The following is a 21,692-nucleotide window of genomic DNA, read 5'->3' as shown; positions in this document are numbered from 1 at the left end:
CTGTGCCTGTTTTAATACACAAATAACATTCTTTTCAGGAATATTATTTTTCCTCTTAATTGTCTAATAAAATAAGTAACTAAGAAAATGAGCTATGTTTACCTTATAAATTCAAAGCTCAAAGTTTAGTCTTAAAGTTCATCTCAGCTACATAATAGGACTGTATAATTTTAACATTTCTATTCATTCCTTTACAAATTTACTCACAAGATGCCTTAAATTAGGGGTTCCCAAACATGCATATGTGAATTCTGAACCAGCAAGCTGGTGTAGGGTCCAAGAGTCTGCATTTTAACCAAGCACTGCAGGTGATTCTAAACTGGAGAAGCATTGGCCGCAGCCATGCCTGAGAAGACTTCCTGCCCTACAACAGGCCTTTCAGGTAAGTTCAAGCTGATAAAATGACCCCTTGAAATTCTCAATGGGTCACACTAAGCCTTGCTTTTCTGTCACTATCTTTAAGGTCATGGAAGATAGAATAACAGATCCAATTGTGCTGGGCATAATGGAAATAAAACTGGTCTAACTAGCCCCTCAAATCCATATAACAAGTAGTTTATTTTCAAACTTAATTTAGGATAATTCTGTTGTTATTCTCCTAGGAACTATTTCCTTATCTCAATCAAGTTAATCCTTTTGGGAAAGCAGGACGCAATAAGGGGCTAAACTCTGCCTTTCAGTCACTCCTGTTAAAAGTCAGCATTTCTGCCCTGGCTGGCCAGCTCAATTGGTAAGAGCGTTGTCCTGACATGCAAGATTGTGGGTTCAATCCCTGGTCAGGGCACATACAAGAAGCAACCAATAAATCAGTAAAAAAAAAAAAATTTTAAGTCAGCATTCCTCCCTTATAGAAACAATTTTTACCCTCCCTAACTAAAACAACATAGTTTATTAAGCTGAACAATAAATAAAGCTGGATTAGTATCCACATTTAGGATAGTATGCTGCTGTTTCATGGGCTGGAATACAAATTACACAAATTCCTTTTCTCTTACCTGGCCCTATCCATGCTGTTACTTCAATCTGCATGCCAAAAAAAAGTTTTCCTTTTGATGCAGTCAATGCTTTTTCTTGGTCCTCTTGCTGTCGAAAGAATACCAGGCCATACCTCTCTTCTGAAGCTCCATGTATTTGCACTGAAGTCACCTTTCCAAATTTCTTAAATTCATGGAAAAGGCCATCTTTAAGGCTTGTATCTAAACCCCCAAATAAAAACAAGTTGCTTATTTTTCTAATTTAGTTACAACTCATTAAGTAAGATACTAAATTATTAGCCTGATTTTTAACCTAAGTTTTGTTAGCATTAAAACATTATGTTTCCAAACACAATAACTCTAAAAGCATTTTGGAGATTACTGTAAAATTCTGAAATAAACTGAGTATTAGAAGATTTTTTTTTTTTTTAATCTGGAGTATAGTGTAAGAAGAGTTCATTTTGCTACTCCTACTTTTGGTTATGTTTAAAACTTTCGCCCGGCTGGTGTGGCTCAGTGACTGAGCATCAATCTATGAGCCAGGAGGTCACAGTTCAATTCCTACTCACGGCACATGCCTGAGTTGCAGGGTCGATCCCCAGTGGGGTGCATACAGGAGGTAGCCAAGCAATGATTCTTTTTTATCGTTGATCTTTCTATTTCTCTCTCCCTTTCCCTTCCTCATTGGTCTATTTCTCCCTCCCTCTCTGAAATCAATAAAAAAATATTTTTAAAACTTTCATAATAAAAACTTTACATACATGAAAACAACATATAAAACTTTTAAAGATTTTAAAAAGAAAACCATACTTCTAGCTTCCCAAGCATCGTGTCAATGATAAAAAATGTGTGGGAAGTGGCATGCAACATCCTAAACAACTTTCAGGCATTTTACAGATGAATCATGCCATCTGGGGGTCCTGTGTTAATTTGCTTCATCATAAGAATCAAGATTATATAAAAAGACAAGCCAATTTTATCCTTGTCTATTCCTAAATTACCAAGTAATTTAAATCAAAAGATCCAACATTTGTGTCTCAATATCTCTATTCACAAACCTGGTATGCAGATTTTATAGGCTGTTTTATTTTATTTTATTTTTTAGAGGAAGGGAGGAGGACAGAGAGATAGAAACATTAATGATGAGAGAGAATCATTGATTGGCTGCCTCAGGCATGCCCACACTGGGGATCAAGCCAGCAACCCAGGCACATGACCTGACCAGGAATCGAACTGTGACGACCTGGTTCATAGTTTGACACTCAACCACTAAGCCACACCAGTGGGGCTATAGGCTGTTTTAATAAATAATTTAAGTAATCACTGAAATGCACTTAGCCAAGAAATACTTAGTTTGGTCTTTTTCGTTTTGACCATACATATGTTGTTTACATAGGTAATATGCCTAATGCAGGAGTAACAGTATATTATTGTCAATTTAAAATACCAGGAGTAAAGGAAAGACTACAGTATAGCTTTTCACTAGACTTTCCCATTATTCATGATTTTCCTCATTTAAACTCTTAATATTTTTAAAATATATTTTTGTTGATTTCAGAGAGGAAGAGAGAGGCAGAGAGATAGAAACATTAATGATGATGAGAGAGAACCATTGATTGGCTGCCTCCTGCACGCCCCTACTGGGGATCAAGACAGCAACCCAGGCATATGTCCTGACCGAGAATTGAACTGTAACTTCCTGGTTCATAGGTTGACTCTCAATCACTGAGTCATGCCAGCCAGGCAAACTCTTAATTTTTTGAAATGGGTTTCCTATCATAATTTTATGTCTAAAGTTATTTCACATAACATAGGACTCCAGAGCAATATAATAAATCTAACTAAAAATAGTATTTCTACATTTTCATCATAACAAATTATCCCTAATATTAAAATATTTAATCCAACCTAGACACTACATAAAATTATAATAATCACTTGCTTTTTCTTACATGGCATTAGATGTTAATGAACCACAAGAACAAAGCTAGTTGTGTGCAGGAGGGGGTGGGGAGTGGAGGAAGAGGGCATAGCAGGAATAAATGGTGATGAAAAACAAAATTTTTTTAAAAAGCTTGCTATGCCTGGCCAGTGTTGCTCAGTGGTTGCACACTGATCCATGAACCAGGAGGTCATGTATGATTCTCAGTCAGGGCACATGCTGGGGTTTCTCGCTCAGTCCCCGGTAGGAGGCATGCAGGAGGCAGCCAATCAAAGATACTCTCTCATCGTTTATGTTTCTCCCTCTCTCTCTCTCCCTTCCGCTCTCTGAAATCAATTTTTTAAAAAACCACCATAAAAAAAAAGCTTGTTGTCACAACGAAGTATAGAATTCAAGTTGCTTAGTCTCTCATTCCCCAACAGCAACAGAGAGAAAAGTATAGTTTTTACCTGTAGAGCGTACTGGAAGATTCTGAACTTTGATCCCAAAACTTTTACGGGGCTCATCTTTTTCCAGGGATGAAAGCAACTGGGAAGTGGGTGCGGGGACTGCTGCAGATTGAACTGACCGGGCTGGAGAGTCATCACTTGAACTACTGCTAGAATCAGTGCTGCAGAAGGGCAAAAAAAACTTCAGTGAAAAGAGAAACAAAATACGGTAGCATATAAAACTTCTTAAAATCAACAAGTGGCAACAATTAAAAGGTCTAAACTTTAGGTCTGAGACTTTAGGATGCCCTACCTTATCCACATCCATTTCATACTGTACCTTCAGAGATAGCAGAAGACAGCAAACAGTGGCCTGGCAATGTGGAGGCAAAATAAACAATCTTTTACACTACCACATGCCACCTAAAGGCAAATGTTTCATTCTTGAGTGCAAAATTTGAATAATTTTTCCAAGTAAATAAGACTAATGAACACAATTCACTTAAGGGTCATAATAATAATAGAATAGGGGATATATGGGTTATTGATTCAGAGACATCAATTCAAATCTTAGCTTAGACATACAGCAGGTACTCTTGGACAAGTCATTTAAGCTCTTACTAAAGCCTCAGTTTACACATCTGTAAAACAGAAATAATAATAATAGTATCTATCTCATAGTTAGGAATTAAATAAAATAACCCACAGGTTGCCCTGGCTGGCATGGGTCGGTGGTTAGAGCATCGGCACACACACAAAGGGTCTTGGGTTCGATTCCCAGACAAGCAAGGGCACATAGCTGGGTTGCAGGTTCCATCCTCAGCCCCAGTTGGGGTGCATACTGGAGACAACCAATCGATGTGTCTCACATCAATGTTTCTCTCTCTCTCTCCCTCTTTCTCTCTCTCTCTCCCTCTCTCCCTCCCTCCTTTCCACTCTTTCTAAAAATAAAAATCAATGGGAAAAATATCCTCGGGTGAGGATTAACAAAAATAAAATAAAAGTAATAACCCATAGGCTTAGAGAGTTTGGAATATGACAGCATTCAATAATGAAGCAGCACTGCTCTATTACTACTACTACTACTACCACTACACCTCATGCATAAATTAATTTTTAGGAAAATATCCAAAATAATTTCCCAGGTAATTTTAATTTAAAAAATTTTTGAAGGTGTAATAAAGAAATATTATGTAAGTTACTTGAGTCTTACTAGTTTAGGATCTTTGTGAATAATGTGAAAAATCAAAGTCAATGAAATTGATTACTCTCTTCAATTTAATACAATCCTCAAATGGGGAGACAATTGAAAGACAAAGAAAAAATATTACCAACATGGTCAGATCAAGAGAGAGCTATTTAAGCAAGCTTATTATGCCTAAAAACTAAGTGAGGAATATAAAATTCTCTTTAGGCCCTAGCTAGTTTGGCTCAGTGGATACAGTGTCAGTCTGTGGACTGAAGGGTCCTAGGTTCGATTCTGGTCAAGGGCACATTCCCAGGTTGCAGGCTCAATTCCCAGTAGGCAGGAGGCAGCTGATCAATGACTCTCATCATTGATGTTTCTCTCTCCCTCTCCCCTGCTCTCTGAAATCAATAAAAATATATTTAAAATAAATAAATAATAAAATTCTCTTTAGTGCTGGATGTGCACGACTGCAGTGGTTTTAAGTTCTTTCATAGCCTTCTCAAATAGATGAATAAAAAGCTATTTACAGGTTTCTGAAATTCTGCTTCATACACCTTCCTGTTGTGGAAGACTTATCTCTATATAACTCTGAAAGGTTAACCCATTTCTTAAAAATATGTTTTTATTGATTTTAGAGAGAAAGGAAGAGAGAGGGATATAGAGATAGAAACATTGATGAAAGAGAGACATGGATCAGCTGCCTCCCGTACATCCCCCACCAGTGATCAAGCCCGCAACCCGGACGTGTGCCCTCAACCCGGGCATGTGCCCTGACCAGAAAATAACAGGGTTCATGGGTTGACGCTCAACCACTGAGTCATACCAGCCAGGTGCTTAAACACACTTGGTAGAGAAAAGACTTGATAGTTTTATCATTGGTACTAAGACTACAGCTCTCATATCCAAGACCATCTTTAAGCCAGTCTGATTAATAAATCCAACCCTAGGATCTGAGACAAATTTGCTACTGCTTTTTTAAAAAAATAAATATTTTAAGAACACAAGGTGTTATAACTGAGCACTCACATAGCATTTTTATTTAGCTTTCACGTGCTAAGACAAAAAAATAAAAACTTAATGAGGTTATCAGATCTTTCTGCAGTTTGAAACATAGGGAAATAAACCTATGCCAGTGAGGGCAAAAGGAGATATGTGAGCTCCAAAATACAAACTACTAGGAATAAAAGGCTCCAGATAGAACAAATCACTGACAGGCCTCCTATAAATGAAAGGGCTTCAATTTTCCCTTCTATATAAAAAAATTTTTCCTGGATCATTCAACAAAAGTAGTGTTACTAGTACTAAAGTGAATAGAATACTATATTTTCATTCAAGTTAAGGGTTAACAAAATTAATATTCTGTTTTAATACAGGAGAAAATGTTTGTTATATGTACTAAGTACTTCAACCAATACAAGATTATTCACAAGGCCACCAAATGACTACAGTATAGAATGTTATACTTAATTCCAATGAATAAAATAACCATTAAGGAAAATTCTTTAATAACAATGGTACCAATATTATATACATCAAAATCCCTTAGCAATAGTGGATAAAGAAATAAGAGCAAAATTTCTGGCTTTTGATATGATTAATGAGACAACAAAAACAAAGTTCGGTAAAAGTCTGTAATATAAAAATGGAGGAAGCCCGGCCTGTGCGGCTCAGTGGTTGAGCGTCAACCTATGAACCAGAAGGTCACATTTCGATTCCCAGTCAGAGCACATGCCCAGGTTGCGGGCTCAGTCCTCAATAAGGGGCGTGCAGGAGGTAGCCAATCGATGATTCTCTCTCATTACTGATGTTTCCATCTCTCTCTCCCTCCCCTTCCTCTCTGAAATCAATAAAAATATATTAACAAAATGTAATGGAGGAAGGTGATCAATCAACGATAACAATAATTTTTGAGGACAAAATTGTCATAGTCCTAGCTGGTTTTGCTCAGTGAGTAAAGCATCAGCCTGTGGACTGAAGAGTCCCGGGTTTGATTCCGGTCAAGGGTACATGCCTGAGTTGTAGGCTCAATCTCCAGTCAGGGGCATGCAGGAGACAGCCGATCAATGATTCTCTCTCATCACTGATGTCTCTATCTCTCTCCCTCTCCCTTCCTCTCAATAAAAAAAAATATTTTTTAAAAAGACAAAATTGTCATAGATAATAGATTTGCTATAAATATCATCACAATCTTGGTGAATTCCCTGCTACCACACCAATTTTGAAACAAGATGTAAGACTTAACTGGTAGAATTATCTGCTGACCAATCTAAAGTGATAACTAGCAAGGGGGAAAGGTTTTAAAATGAATTGCCAAATGATAAAATGATATACAACTATTGAGCCCTGGCCAGGTAGCTCAGTTGGTTAGAGTGTCCTCCTGATACACCAAGATTGCAGGTTCAATCTCCCAACACTCAACCACTGAGCCACACTGGCCAGGCTGCATAATTATTCTATCTAATACAGAGGGAATATGCTAATTAACCATCACACCTTCACAAAGATGGTGGTGCCCACAGCCAATAAGGAGGGAATATGCTAATTGACTACCATGCCCTCAAAGATGGCGGTGCCCAAGATGGCAGCTGCCCAGCCGCCCAGGGCCACCCGAGGCTCAGGTAACCAGGGCCGGCTGAGGCTTGCGCTGCCAGCAGTGGCAGCAGCAGAGGTGTGATGAGGGCATCGCCTTCCCCTGATCACCAGGTCGCCTCCCGCCCGAGGGCTCCCGGACTGTGAGAGGGGGCAGGCCAGGCTGAGGGACCCCCCCCCCCTCCAGTGCATGAATTTTCATGCACCGGGCCTCTAGTCCTATATAATAAAAAGCTAATCTGCAATTGACCAAATGGCAGAACGACTGGTTGCTATGACGCGCACTGACCACCAGGGGGCAGACGCTCAACACAGGAACTGCCCCCTGGTGGTCAGTGCACTCCTACAGGGGGAGCGCCGCTCAGCCAGAAGCTGGGCTCATGGCGGGCAAGTGCAGCAGTGGTGGCAGGAGCCTCTCGCACCTCTGTTGCAGGCGGGCAGTAAGGAGCAAGGGGTCCCGGACTATAAAAGGAATGTCCGACTGCCGGCTTAGGCCCGCTCCCCATGGGGAGCGAGAGGGCACAGGCCGGGCTGTCCCCTGGTGGTCAGGCCGGGCTGAAATTTCATGCACCGGGCCTCTAGTTATTGATAATCAAATAGAATATGGGATGCCAGGACTCTCTTAAGCACAATTATGGTGTTAAATAATCAACTATTCCTGTCCCTACAGCCATTTTATACACAGAACTATGGTGAGCAGTTGACTCTTAACATAAAAAATGTCAAGGCACTGGGTATACTAATCTATAAGAATAAAAGCATAATATGCTAATTAGACTGGACATCCTTCCGGATGAAGCCGGGCTGCAAGGGAAGCCTGGGTCCTGGGTGCCAGAGGGAAGCTGGTGCCAGCAGCCAGGGGAAGGAAGGCCTACTCTTGCACAAATTTCATGCATTGGGCCTCTAGTTATAAGATAATTCAGGACTAAATTTGTTCACATACAAGAGTAGCATCCAATGGCTGACTTCTGTATCTGTATCCCTATAATATTTACAAACATTTGATTATGATAAATACTAGCGTTCCCGTTGCAGGAAGAATCCTGCAATAGGGTTTCCTGCTGCACTCTACCCCACCCCGCCTGCTTTTCTTCCATCTCCCCGCCCCCGCCTTCTCCGCCAGCCTGCCTGCTTTTCTCCCTTCTCCCCCAGCCCCGCCTGGGCTCCTCCCTTCTCCTCCCCCCGGGCTTGCTTGCTTCTCCGCAGCTTTGCTCCCTTCTGCAGCTCTTGGCTTCTTTTCTATGCTGTCTTGATATGCAAATTAACTGCCATCTTGGTTGGGGTGATTTGCATACTCGTCCTGACTGGTTGGCGGGCGTGGCTTGGCTGGTGGGCATGGCTTGGACATAGCGAAGGTGCAGTCAATTTGCATATTTGTCTATTATTAGGTAGGATGTCAGTTTTTGTTGTTCTTCTTTATTCTTTTTTATCCTCACCGGAGGACATTTTTCCCATTCATTTTTTGAGAGTGGGAGGGAGAGAGTGGGAAAGAAGGGGGAAAAGAGAGACACATCAATGTGAGAGAGAGACATCAATTGGTTGCCTCCTGAACTTGCCCTAACCAGGGCCAGGGATCGAGCCTACAACCCAGGTACATGCATTTGACCAGGAATCAAACCCACAACCCTTTGGTGTGTAGGCTGACACTAAACACCGAGAACACTGGCCAGAGCTATGTTGGTTTTTACAATTGGAAGATTAAAAAGCAACTACTCTAAGTAAGTAGGGGAAAATCTGGCATAAATGGATTTTTTTTAAGAGGAGCAATTAAAACAACTAGAAACCTTTGCATTTAAAACAGTTAAGAGGATCCATTTATGAAAATCAGATATAATCTCAAGTGACAATTTGCCAAAACCTCTCTTCTCTTCCATCAGGCAGCTAATAATTTTTTTATCTCTACATAATCAATAGTAAGCTTGAGTCAAGAGGGAAAAGATGCAAAATGCAGATTTTCCATCAGGTTTGGGCAAATCCAAATGTGCCCACTGCCCTTGGTGCTTCCATCAAATGTGGAGGGGAAATCATGTAATTTCATAAATGCAATGTATCCCTACCCCAGGTAAGAATCTCTCTACATCCATTCTTTTACATGTCCAAATTTTCAAGACGATCTTATCTTTTTAGTGCAGCAGTTCTCTAAATGTGGTTTGAGGACCTATGGGGGTGGGGGGCATAAGATCATTTTAAGGGATCTGTAAGGTTCTTCTTATTTCAATTACATATCTATGTGAGGTCAGATTTTCTGTGTAGACTTCACACACACACGTATAATCACAGTGTGAATACAACAGTGGTTATGAGAATCTAGGTATCTTATTAAATCAGACATTAAAGAGATTTGCCAAAAAAAAAAGACAAGATAAGGCCACTCATCTCATTATCTTTACTTTTAAAAAATAGTTATATACAAGTTTATGCCATGGCCAGTGTGGCTCAGTTGATTGAATGTTGACCCATGCACCAAGAGGTCACCAGTTTGATTCCTGGCCAGGGCACATGCCTGGGTTGTAGGCTCAATTCCTGGTAGTGTGCATGCAGGAGGCAGCCAATTGATGTTCCACTCTTACATCAATGTCATGTCTCTCCTTCTCCCTTCTTCTCTTTAAAAACCAATAAAAATATATTTTTAAATGGTTATATCATACCAGCTAGAGATCTAAAATTAAAATTGATTAGGAAAGTTCCTCCCCAGACACAGACAACATCTTAAAAAGGACAGCTCTCCCAAGATTATGGATGAAGATCTTCATCTCCATATGAAATTTTTATGCCTATTGCCTTTTCACTACTTGCTTATTCTCTCTATTAATGCACAGGTAGACAATGCTGCTTAACTCTGGCAACTGTCACTAAACCTACCACTAAGGCCAGAGCTGCACAACTAAAGTCTCTAGAATTTCTTGCCAAAGTGGTTTTAAATAACAGAATTGCTTTAGATTACTTATTGGCTGAACAAGCCATAAATCTGTGCCATAAGCAAATACCCGAATCAACACCTTTGGTACTATAGCAAACAAGAAACTAATGAACAAGCTAAAACAGGCTGATGCTCCTTCGGGTACATTCTTTGATTTATTTGATACCAACTGGTTTGATTCACAGGAAACCCTGACAAAGGAACATACTTGTCTCTTGGTATTATCAACTGATAAGTCATCACTGTCGTATGCCTGGTGGGCTATATCCTCTCAAAGGTATGAGTTTCACAAGAAGACAAAAATTTCAACAACTTAACTAATAGTGAACAAGAGTGGCACTAATATCAATTTTTAGTTATTATTTCACGTATGAGAAGATGACCAAAAAGGGGAGTTCTTAAACAAGGAGACCATTAGACTGAGGTGGTTCTAATACCTTAGCAGCCTATGTAAGCAAATCAAAACCTAAGACTGTAAATGCCTCAAGGTTAAGATATCAAACCTATGGATAGCAAATCACAAACAGCTTATTAGAACTTTCCAAATTAGGCAGCCACTTATGCTATAACCAAACAAATAATTTTCTTGCTTTGCTTCCACCTTTTCTCTATAAAACTCTAATCCCTATATCCTGTTGGTAGAATGTTCTAATCACTTCTGCTTTGGCACTGCCCAATTCAAATCAAGTTTTGATCAAATAAACTATTATAATTTAAAAAAAGAAAGAGTCATGTCAAATAAATTAAATAAAAATTTCAACATAACAGTTTTAATTTCTGCCCTGGCTGGTGTGGCTCAGTTGGTTGAGCTTCATCCCATGCACAAAGAGGTCACCATTCCAGGGTTGTAGGCTCGATCCTCAGTAGGGGGATTGCAGGAGGTAGCTGATCAATGGTTCTGTTATTGATGTTTCTCTCCCCCTCCCCTTTTCTCCCTCTCTCTCTCAAATCAATAAAAATGTATTTTTTTTTTAAGTTTTAATTTCTAGCTACGGCCGAGTAGCTCAGTTGGTGAGAGCCGTGGTCGGCAAACTGCGGCTCGTGAGCCACATGCGGCTCTTTGGCCCCTTGACTGTGGCTCTTCCACAAAATACCACAGCCTGGGCGAGTCTATTTTGAAGTGGCGTTAGAAGAAGTTTAAGTTTAAAAAATCTGGCTCTCAAAAGAAATTTCAATCGTTGTACTGTTGATATTTGGCTCTGTTGACTGAGTTTGCCGACCAGTGGGTTAGAGTATTGTTTTGATACGCCAAGGTTGAGGGTTCCATCCCTGGTCAAAGCACATACAAGAATCAACCAGCCAAAACCGGTTTGGCTCAGTGGATAGAGCGTCAGCCTGCGGACTGAAGGGTCCCAGGTTTGATTCCGGTCGGGGGCATGTACCTTGGTTGCGGGCACATCCCCAGTGGAGGGGGTGTGCAGGAGACAGCTGATCAGTGTTTCTCTCTCATCGATGTTTCTAACTCTCTATCCCTCTCCCTTCCTCTCTGTAAAAAACTCAATAAAATATTTTTTAAAAAAAAAAAGAATCAACCAATGAATACATAAATAAGTATAACAACAAATCAATGTTTCTCTCCCTAAAAAAATCAATAAAATATTTTTTTTATGTTTTAGTTTCTAGTATGGTAAATGTCAATAGATATTACCTAAAATAAACAAGAACTCAATAATTTAAGAATATAAGTGTCCTGAGCCCAGAAAGTTACAAAGCAAACCACCAGTTTGTAGACAGCCTGATGTGATTCCAATTCCATTTTCAACTCTGCCACTTGTGATGTAACCTGGACTAAGGCTCTGTGTTTTATAAGAAAATGAAGAAGGAAATACTCAACTGTGTGGTCTAGTAAGGCACCTCATTTTGCCTCTCTAAACTTAATTTCCCTAGTGGGTTACCAGATTTCATGACCTTCCTTCAAAGGTCCTGCTAACTCTAGGGTTCTCTGACACTCCACCTACCTTGTACCTACCATCCATTTCTCAAGTACATACTTATAGGATAAAATCCACATTCCTCATCGAGAGAGAAGATCTTTTACAGCATAACCCCAAACTAATTTACTAGCTGCTCCTTCTCATTCCTTTGTCATGACCCTGTTACCCTATCCACTAATGTAATAATCTATCCACATAAGAACATTAAACCAGTTTCTAATCAGGTGCCTTTTTAAAAATCTACACTAATAAAAAAAAGAAATATGCAAATTGACCATGCCTCCATGATGCCCACCAGCCAATCAGGGTGATTATGCAAATTAACCCATCAAAGATGGCGGGTTAATTTGCATACACAGGCACCTGCTATGAGGGAGAGGGTGAGGGGCAGAGAAGACTAAAGGCTCTGGCCAGAGCGAAGATGGAAGGCGGCAGCCAGAGCGAAGGCCTGGGTCCCAGGTGCCGGAGAAAAACCAGTGCCAGCAGCCAGAGGAAGGAAGGCCTATTGCACGAATCTTCATGCAACGGGCCTCTAGTTATTAGATATAAGTCTTTGGTTAAATTTACTTCCTCTCTAATCCTTAATTTTCTTATATGTAAATGGTGATAACACCTACCACTTGTGAAGGGCTGTGGTGAGTTATGATTGTAAAATGCTTATTAGCACCCTGCCTAGCATATAACAAACATGAGAGCTCTTGTCCAAACCTATTCCTGTTGAAGGCATCTTTCTGTCCATCCTTGCCTGCCTTAACTTCAAGGAATTAGTTCTAATGTTAACCTCCTGTTCTGTAGCTGTTCCTGACATCTACACCCCACCTACAGCATTCATTGGTTTTTTAGCTATATATTCCTGAGCCTCATTTACTACAGTGTCTATCTCAAATCTCTTCACTCTGTATCAAAGCTACTCATTTGAAAGCTCAACACTGGATTCATCTTTGTAAACACAGAGGCTGATAGGGTGTCTGATATGTAATGGAGATACCTCCAAAAAAATTATTGATTTGAATTGTGCAAGCAATTGAAATTAATGCCCTGAAAAGTACACCAAGCTCAGTAAAATAGGTATTAAGTAAACTCAGTATCTAAGCATGAAAACTGCAAAGTATTTCTTCTTTAATTACTTAATTATCAAGAAATATAATGACTTCTAACTAAGGTTCTAGGACTATAACTGAGACATATTAATAAGCTGACTAAAAAAATCACTGATATCTATAAAAACAAAATCACTTCATGGATCCTGTTATCTAGAACTTTGTGGAAGAGGATTTAAACACACAAACAAAAACAAAAAAGAACCATTTTCTAGGATGGAAGCAAAAGAAAAATTAAAATATATACACTCCCCCCCTTCCCCCAAATTAAATGTCTAACCAAGTCCAGAGTCTTTGGATACACTGTTCTCTTTCATTCACAAATCCTATCACTGGAATACCTACATCAGTAGCTCTTAATAGGGGTGATTGCTCCCCAATGGACATTTTTGGCTGTCACAACTGTGAGTGGGGATAAGGCTTACTGCCATCTAGTGAATAGAGGCCAGGGGTGCTGCTAAACATCCTACAATGTACCAGACAGTCCTCACAACAAAGAATTCTCTGGCCTCAAATGTCAATTAATGCCAAAGTTGACACCTACATTATTTCCTTGACTGCTTTCCCAACATGAAAACCCAACATGCTCATTTTAAGTGGCAATTCAAACATGAGACCCTTAAAGTGACTGTTCTTCCTTATTAGTAATGTACCACTTTATAAAAATCTTTGAATAACTCTGAAACTCAGGGGGAAAGAGTGAAAAAAAAATCCACTTGTGAAAATTACACTCAAGAGGAAACTGGAATCTGAAACATTCTGGTATCACTCAATTTTGAAAAACACAGCAAAAAAGAAAACACCAAATAACTTTTTTTATCATGTGTGCTTCGCCATTTCAATTGCAAGGTCAAAGTACTTGTGAACAAAACTGTTTTATAATTTTCAACAAATGATGGGTGAAATAATCAGTAATGCTACTCCTCTTCTAGTAAGGTTTACATCAATGAAAAGTATTCCATTCATATTCAAGTGGTTCTTAGCACAATAACAGCTTTCTTTACTCTCAACACAGGGATTTAAGGTGGTAGTTTAGAATCACAAATTTTTCCTCACCAAAGTACCATGTTTAGAAGAAATTAGTAAAACTTCTATTTTGCAAAAAGAGCTTAATGGGTTTTTTTGTTTGTTTGTGACATTTTAAATTTACTCCAAAAATGTTTTGGTTTCGATTTTGATTTCGAACCCATGTTATTGGTTCAAATCCCCAGTTGGGGCATGTACAGGAGGCAACAGATTCATGTTTCTAACAGTGATGTTTTTCTCTCTCTCTCTGCCCCTCTCTCCCTCCCTCCCCCTCCTCCTTTTCCTTTTCTCCCAAATCTATTTGTTTTTAAAATAACAACAAAAACACCACACATATCCTTGGGTATTTTTTTTAAAAAAAGAAGATATGACTCAATAGCCAAAAATCCCCACACAAAACCAGATGCAAATGGGCACCTTTGAACTTGAATAGACATTTATCCAAAGAAAATATACAAATGGCCCAAAACACACACAAAAAGATGCTCAACATGAATACTTGTTAGGGAAATTTAAATAAAAACCACGAGATACCATTTCACACTGAGGATGGCTACTATCAAAAAACAGAATATAACAAGTATGTAAAGAAACTGGATTCCTTGTGCATTGCTGGCAGGACAGTAAAATGGAAACAGTATAGCAGCTCCTCAAAAAATTAGAAGTACCATATGATTCAGTAATTCCATTTCTGAGTATATAACAAAAAGAACTGAAAGCAGGAACTGGAATAGACAATTGCACATCCACATTCATAGCATGTGTAATAGCCAAAAGGTAGAAACAACCCAAGTAGCCATCAACAGATAACTGCATAAACAAAATGTGGTATCAACATACAGTGGAATATTAAAAGTAGAAGGAAATCCTGACATATGCTACAAAAGTTGGATGACTCTTGAGTATATTATGCTAAGTGAAATAAGCCAATCACAAAAGAACAAACACTGTATGATTCAATTTATATGAGGTAACTAAAGTAGTCAAATTATACAGACAGAAAGTCAAATGCTGGCTGCTAAGGGTTTGGGGAAGAGAATGGAGAGTTGTTAAATGGATACAGACAGCATCAGTTTGGAAAGATGAAAAGGTTCTGGGGACGGATGGTGGTGATGGTTGCACAACAATGAGAATGTACTTAAAATCACTGAACTATATACTTAAAAAATGGTTAATTGTGTGTTATTTTAAAACACACACACACAACACACACACACACACACACACACACAGGCCCAATGCATGAAGATTGGTGCAAGAATGGGCCTTCCTTCCCCTGGCTGCCGGCACCGCCTTTGCTCTGGCCCCGAGCTGCCTTTCTGCCTTCCCATGCTGCCCAGAGGCCCAGAGCGGCACCTGCATATGCAAATTAACCCAACAAATACCGTGGGTTAATTTGCATATTTGTTGGGTTAATTTGCATGCTCACTCCTGCTTGGATGGTGGGTGTCACAAAGGTATGGTCAATTTGCATCTTACTCTTTTATTAGTGTAGGTATATTCATTTCAAAGAGGAAGGGACAGGGAGAGAAAGAAACATCAATGATGAGAGAATCACCGATCGTCTTTGCCTTCCGTACGCTCCCTACTGAGGATCAAGCTCATAACCCAGGCATGTGCCTTGACCAGGAACCGAACCTCGTTCTCCTGGTTCATAGGTCCATGCTCAACCACTGGGCCATGCTGGCCGGGGTAAACATTATTTTTTTTAATATGTTTTTATTGATTTTAGAGAGAGAAAGGAACACAGAGAGAGAAACATTGATAGATCGGTTGCCTCCTGCATGCCCCCTACTGGGGATAAAGCCCACAACCCAGGCATGTGCCCAGACTGGGAATTGAACTGATGATCTTTTGTTGCATGGATGATGCTCAACCAACTGAGCCACACCGGCCAGGGCTAAAGACTATTATTTATTTTGTTTGTTTGTTTGTTTGTTTGTTTATTTTTAAATCCTCACCCAAGGATATTTTCCCATCGATTTTTAGAGAGTGAAAGAGAGGAAAAGACAGAGAGAAAAATCGATGTGAGAGAAACACATGAACTGGTTGCCGCCTGCACGCGCCCTGACCAGGGCCCGGGCTGGGAAGTAGCCTGCAACCGAGGTAAGTGCCCTTGACCAGAATCAAACCCAGGACCCTTCAGTCCACAGGTCGATGCTCTATCCAGTGAGCCAAACTGGCTAGGGAAAGACTACTTTTTAAAGGGTATCTTATTTTGACAGAGAATAACCATTAAAATTGAGCTTAAAGCCCAGTCTATGTGGCTCAGTGGTTGAGCATCAACCTATGAACCACGAGATCACGATTGGACTTTCGGTCAGGGCACATGCCAGCTCGATCCCATGTGGGGTGTGCAGGAGGCAGCCGATCAATGATTCTCTCTCGCCAAAACCGGTTTGGCTCAGTGGATAGAGCGTTAGCCTGCGGACTTAAAGGTCCCAGGTTCGATTCCGGTCAAGGGCATGTACCTTGGTTGCGGGCACATCCCCAGTAGGGGGTGTGCAAGAGGCAGCTGATTGATGTTTCTAACTCTCTATCTCTCTCCCTTCCTCTCTGTAAAAAATCAATAAAATATATTTTTAAAAAATAATTCTCTCTCACCATTAATGTTTCTCTCTCTCTCACCCTCTCCCTTCCTCTCTGAAATCAATAAAAACATATTTCAAAAAATAAATAAAAATATTAAAATTAAGCATAAATATGCTACATGAAGTTAACTTCCTCACAAAAGATTAAGTACAAGTAACTGTTTGGGATGCAATTACAGTGCAGTTTATGTTTTTAAGCTTATTACAGTCTTTGGGTGGGGTTAAAAAAAAGGAATATGAAAATAGTTAATCCACAGGATGATCGGCTGGATCATTAAAGCCAACACCCCAAAACCTTAAGTAGTATTATTCAGTCTTACACAGAAAAAAAAATTCTGCCTGGCCAATGTGGCTCAGTTGGTTGGAGCGTCATCCCATATACCAAAAGGTGTCGGGTTCGATTCCAATCAGAGCACACACCCAAGTTGTGGATTTGATCCCCAGTCGGGGTGCATACAGGAGGCAACTGATGGATGTTTCTCTCTCACATCAATATTTCTCTTTCTCTCTTTCTCCCTCTCTCCCTCTCTCTCTCTCCCCCCCCCCCCCACCTCCCACCTTCCCTTCCTCTCTCTAAAATCAGTAAGAAAACATATCCTCAGGTGAGGATTAAAAAAAAAAAAAAAAAGGAAAAGAATTCTGACATTTGCTATAGCATGGATGAATCTTTAAAAGACTATGCTAAGTAAAATAAGCCAGACACAAAAGGACAAATATTGTATAATTCCATTTATGATGTACCTATAGTAGTCAAGTTCATAGAGACAGAACATAGAAGGGGTGGCTACCAGGGACTGGGGGATAGAAGAATGGAAAGTTGTTTAATGAATGCAGTGTCAGTCTAGGAAGATGAAAAAGTTCTGGAAATAGCTGGTAATGATAGACAACAAAATAAATGTACTTAATGTCACTAACTGTACACTTAAAAAAAGTAAAAATAGTAATTTCTTTGTTATATATATTTTGTCACAATTTTTTTTAAATGAAGCCTTACAAGTTTTAGCATTAAAAACACAATTTGGTGGTTTCAAAACATATTATTCTAATAATAATAGCAAAAATGAAAAGAGACTATGCTCTTGCTAATCTATTACTAAGAATATTGAGGCTTATTTTCTGGTGGGCTTTATGGAGCCCTAAAATTCCCTAGTTAGCTTTAAGAATGATAGGATGATGAACTAAGAGAGACCTAGTCACAAAGTGCTACTTACCATTTAAGTTCAAATTTTGGGGGAACAGATATGTGATCAGATTTTGCTACAGACTGATTTGCTAAGAACAAAATTCATAGTGAAAAATTATTTTTCTACATATTCTGCATCCAAAAGAACCTTGGCCCAGAGTACTTGTATTTTTTTATTTGTTTTTTAAATATGGAATGCTTTACATATTTGCATGTCATTCCTGCACAGGGGCTACTAGTATACCAATCTTCTCTGTATCATTCCAATTTTAGTGTATGTGCTGCCAAAGCAAGCACAGCCCAGAGTACTTCTAGTATGAATTCCAAAGAGCCGGGGCCCACAGAGTCATTACAGTCTTAGCAATCTCTAAGACTCAGAAAACCTGCTACTCAAGTAACTCAAAGCAAAAAGCATCAAACACACATGCTCTCTGAAAGTAGTAAGCAGATATAACAACTCTGCCTAAGGAACAAGAAATCCTTCTGTGTAGCAGCACAGCCTTTAGAACATCTATGGGATGCCTTACTCAAAGGACAAACTAAGGAGAAAACTAAACTGTCAATTATAACACAGTGAGATTTTCTCATTCCTTTAACTGAACAGGGTATACAACACCATATATATTTCTTGTATGAACAATAAAATGTCTCAAAGACTTAAACCGCCCTGGCTGGCATGGCTCAGTAGTTACAGCATCAGCCAGAGCACCAAAGGGTCAAGGGCATGTACGTGGGTTGCAGGCCCCATCCCCTGATGGAGGCAAGTGCGGGAGGCAACCAACTGATGTGTATCTTTCACACTGCTCTCTCGCGCTCCCGCCCGCTCCCTCCCTCCCTCCCTCCCTCCCTCCCTCTCTCTCTCTCTCCCCACCTCTCTCCTCCCCCTCCCCCTTCCTTCTGCTCTCTCTAAAAATCAATGAAAAATAAATAAATAAATAAAAATCAATGAAAAAAATATCCTCAGGTGAGGATTAACAAAAAGTAATTTTTTTAAAAGGCTTAAACCAAGAAAGCATACAGATCAAGTGAAAACATGTTATTTTATTCCAAATGGTTACCTACAACTGCTATAGCCTTTACCAAACCCAAAAATAAATCTGAACTTTGAGTTTTGCCTTTTTCCAATTTAATTTTAGTACTAATTCATCTTCTTTCTATTCAGAGTTTTTAAAAAGTTTGCTATTTTCCACCTCTGAACTCTCTATTAAGGAAGTGCCAGACCCAAGAGGTTTATAAGGACAACAAACTCCCTATAAGAAGTCTAAAGCCATCTACTATGTAGTGAACTTGTTTATTTATTTGTAAAAGACTTCAAATTACTAAGAAACTCCAACCTAAAATCCTTCTGCTTAAACAACTCCTTTGCAGTTTCTTCCAAAGGAAACAAACACAAAGCTACAGTCCAAATAGTTCTAACCACCATATGACACAGAACATTCACCAGGGTAGTCTGACCCTCCCTTCACCATTGAAAATAACATTCAAAGAATCATATTGGTTATAAAAATCATGTCTAGAAGCCAGGTGTGTCTATTAAATGTGTCTCTTATTCTAATTATAAGATCAGAATTCCACTGTATGTTACCAGACACATTTTAAACCTCTATCGATCCCCAGTGATTCTCTTTCATCATTGATGTTTCTATCTCTCTCCTTCCTCCCTCTCTAAAAATCAATTTTAAAATATTAAAAAATAAAAATACCACATTTTCCTTGATTTCTGTGCATAGATGATTCCTTATTCAGGGCAAAATGATACCATAGCTTCTGAGAATGCCCACAGAAAGCCTCCAAGTAAAAACAACCCAAACAAGATAAAAGAGAAGAGCATCATCTCTCAAACTGCTGAGTAAACTTTTACCATAAGTAAAAAATACTAACAGGTTTCAATCTCATACCAAAAATTTAAAACATAAGCAAGGCTGTGGAAATTTACATTTTCTATATAACCCTGGCATTCAGAAAGACAAAAAATAAATGTACTTATTTGTAGTTTTAATATTTCTTTCTTTTTTTATTTTTATTTTAAATACACTAGAGACCCAGTGCACGGATTTGTGCACCAGTGGGGTCCCTCGGCCTGGCCTGCAAGGTTCGGGGATCAGGGCAAAACAGGCAGTCCGACATCCCCCGAGGGGTCCCGGAGTGCAAGAGGGCACTCTGCCAAGTCGCTGTTGCTTGGCATCTCCTGCATTGAGCGTCTGCCCCCTGGTGGTCAGTGTGCGTCATGGCTGCCAGTCAGCTGGCCGGTTGCTTAGGTTTTTATATATAGAGATTTTTATTGATTTCAGAGAGGGGAGGACAGGGAGATAGATAGAAATACCAATGATTAGAGTCATTGACTGGCTGCCTCCTGCACACCCCTCACTGGGTATGTGCCCTTGACTGGAATTGAACCCGGGACTCTTCAGTCTGCAGGCCAACGCCTATCTACTGAGCCAAACTGGCTAGGGCTTTCTTATATTATTATTATTTTTTTTTTATCCTCACCCAAGGATATTTTTCCATTGATTTTTTGAGAGGGGAAAGACAGAGAGAAATATCCATGTGAGAGAAACACATCTATTGGTTGCCTCCTGAATGAGCCCTGACTAGGGCCCGGGTTGAGGAGGAGCCTGCAAATGAGGCACATGCCCTTGACCAGAATCAAACCCGGACCCTTCAGTCCATAGGCTGATACTCTGTCCACTGAGCCAAACTGGCTAGGGCTTTCTTCCTTTTTTTAATCCTCATCAGAGGATATTTTTCCATCGCTTTTAGATAGAGTGAGGGGGAAGAAAGTGGAGGAGGGAAATAGGGAGGAAAGGGAGGGAGATGGAGAAGGAAGGGAGGGAGGGAGGGAGGGAGGGAGGGATACAGCGATGTGTAAGAGAGACACATCAAGTGGTAGTTTCCCCCACACGCCCTGACCAGGCTGGGGATCAAACCTGCATCCTAGGCACATGACCTTTACTAAGAATGGAATCTGAGATCCTTTGGTGCAGTGGTCGGCAAACCGCGGCTCGCGAGCCACATGCAGCTCTTTGGCCCCTTGAGTGTTCTAACGCCACTTCTTCAAAATAGACTCGCCCAGGCCGAAAACCGACATCTGTGCATGGGCCACGAAGTTTCAATCGCACTGTACGTGCGCGCCCGCACATGGTATTATGTGGAAGAGCCACACTCAAGGGGCCAAAGAGCCACATGTGGCTCACGAGCCGCGGTTTGCCGACCACTGCTTTGGTGTATAGGCTAACACTCTAACCACTCCTCAGTGGTTGGGACCTGTGGTTTTAATATTTCTTAGTGACTTCTGGGTGTTCTCAGATCAAGAATTAGGCCATGTTTAATCACTTAACTCCCTTTTTTCTCAAAGAGGCAAACTGAGAAAGAGGCTAAAAATTTGTAATTGAGGCACAATATTGTTGTTTTTTAAGAATTTATTTCCAAGTCAAACAAATGCAATTTGGCATAGTGTTTTTTAATTTTAAAAGTTGTTATTTGAGGCTTTAATCTGGATTACTTTTTGTTAATTTTTAAAGCAATGTTTAGAAAAATTACATCAAGATTAAATTAGCCCTGGCCAGTGTGGCTCAGTTAGTTGGAGCATCGTCCCATACACCAAAATGTGGCTGATTTAATTCCCAGGCAGGTCACATAGCCAGATTTCGGGTTCGATCCCAGTCTGGGTGTGTATGGGAGACAACGGATCTATGTTTATCTCTCTCACTGATGTTTCTCTCTCTTCTCTCCCTTCCTCTCTCTGAAATCAGTCAAAATTACCCTAGCTAGCCCTAGCTGGTTTGGCTCAGTGGATAGAGCATCAGCCTTCGGACT

General features: G+C 39.9%; 1 protein-coding gene and 1 pseudogene across 2 annotated transcripts in view; both read right to left on the bottom strand.

Moving 5' to 3' along the window:
* SPEN (spen family transcriptional repressor) overlaps positions 1-21,692 on the bottom strand; it is an 88,007-nt gene that overhangs the window by 24,572 nt on the left and 41,743 nt on the right. For both annotated transcript variants that reach the window (XM_008148185.3, XM_054720700.1), the window contains exons 4-5: positions 3,366-3,526; positions 996-1,196 (exon numbers count right to left, since the gene is read on the bottom strand). In XM_008148185.3, coding sequence (XP_008146407.2) covers positions 996-1,196; positions 3,366-3,526 — 362 coding nt within the window. The remainder of the gene's footprint in view (positions 1-995; positions 1,197-3,365; positions 3,527-21,692) is intronic.
* LOC114233973 (U6 spliceosomal RNA) lies at positions 18,061-18,173 on the bottom strand (annotated as a pseudogene).

This window comes from Eptesicus fuscus, chromosome 9 (assembly GCF_027574615.1).
Source record: "Eptesicus fuscus isolate TK198812 chromosome 9, DD_ASM_mEF_20220401, whole genome shotgun sequence".
In the NCBI taxonomy this organism is placed as follows: domain Eukaryota; kingdom Metazoa; phylum Chordata; class Mammalia; order Chiroptera; family Vespertilionidae; genus Eptesicus; species Eptesicus fuscus.
This window is presented reverse-complemented; position numbering and strand designations above follow the sequence as displayed.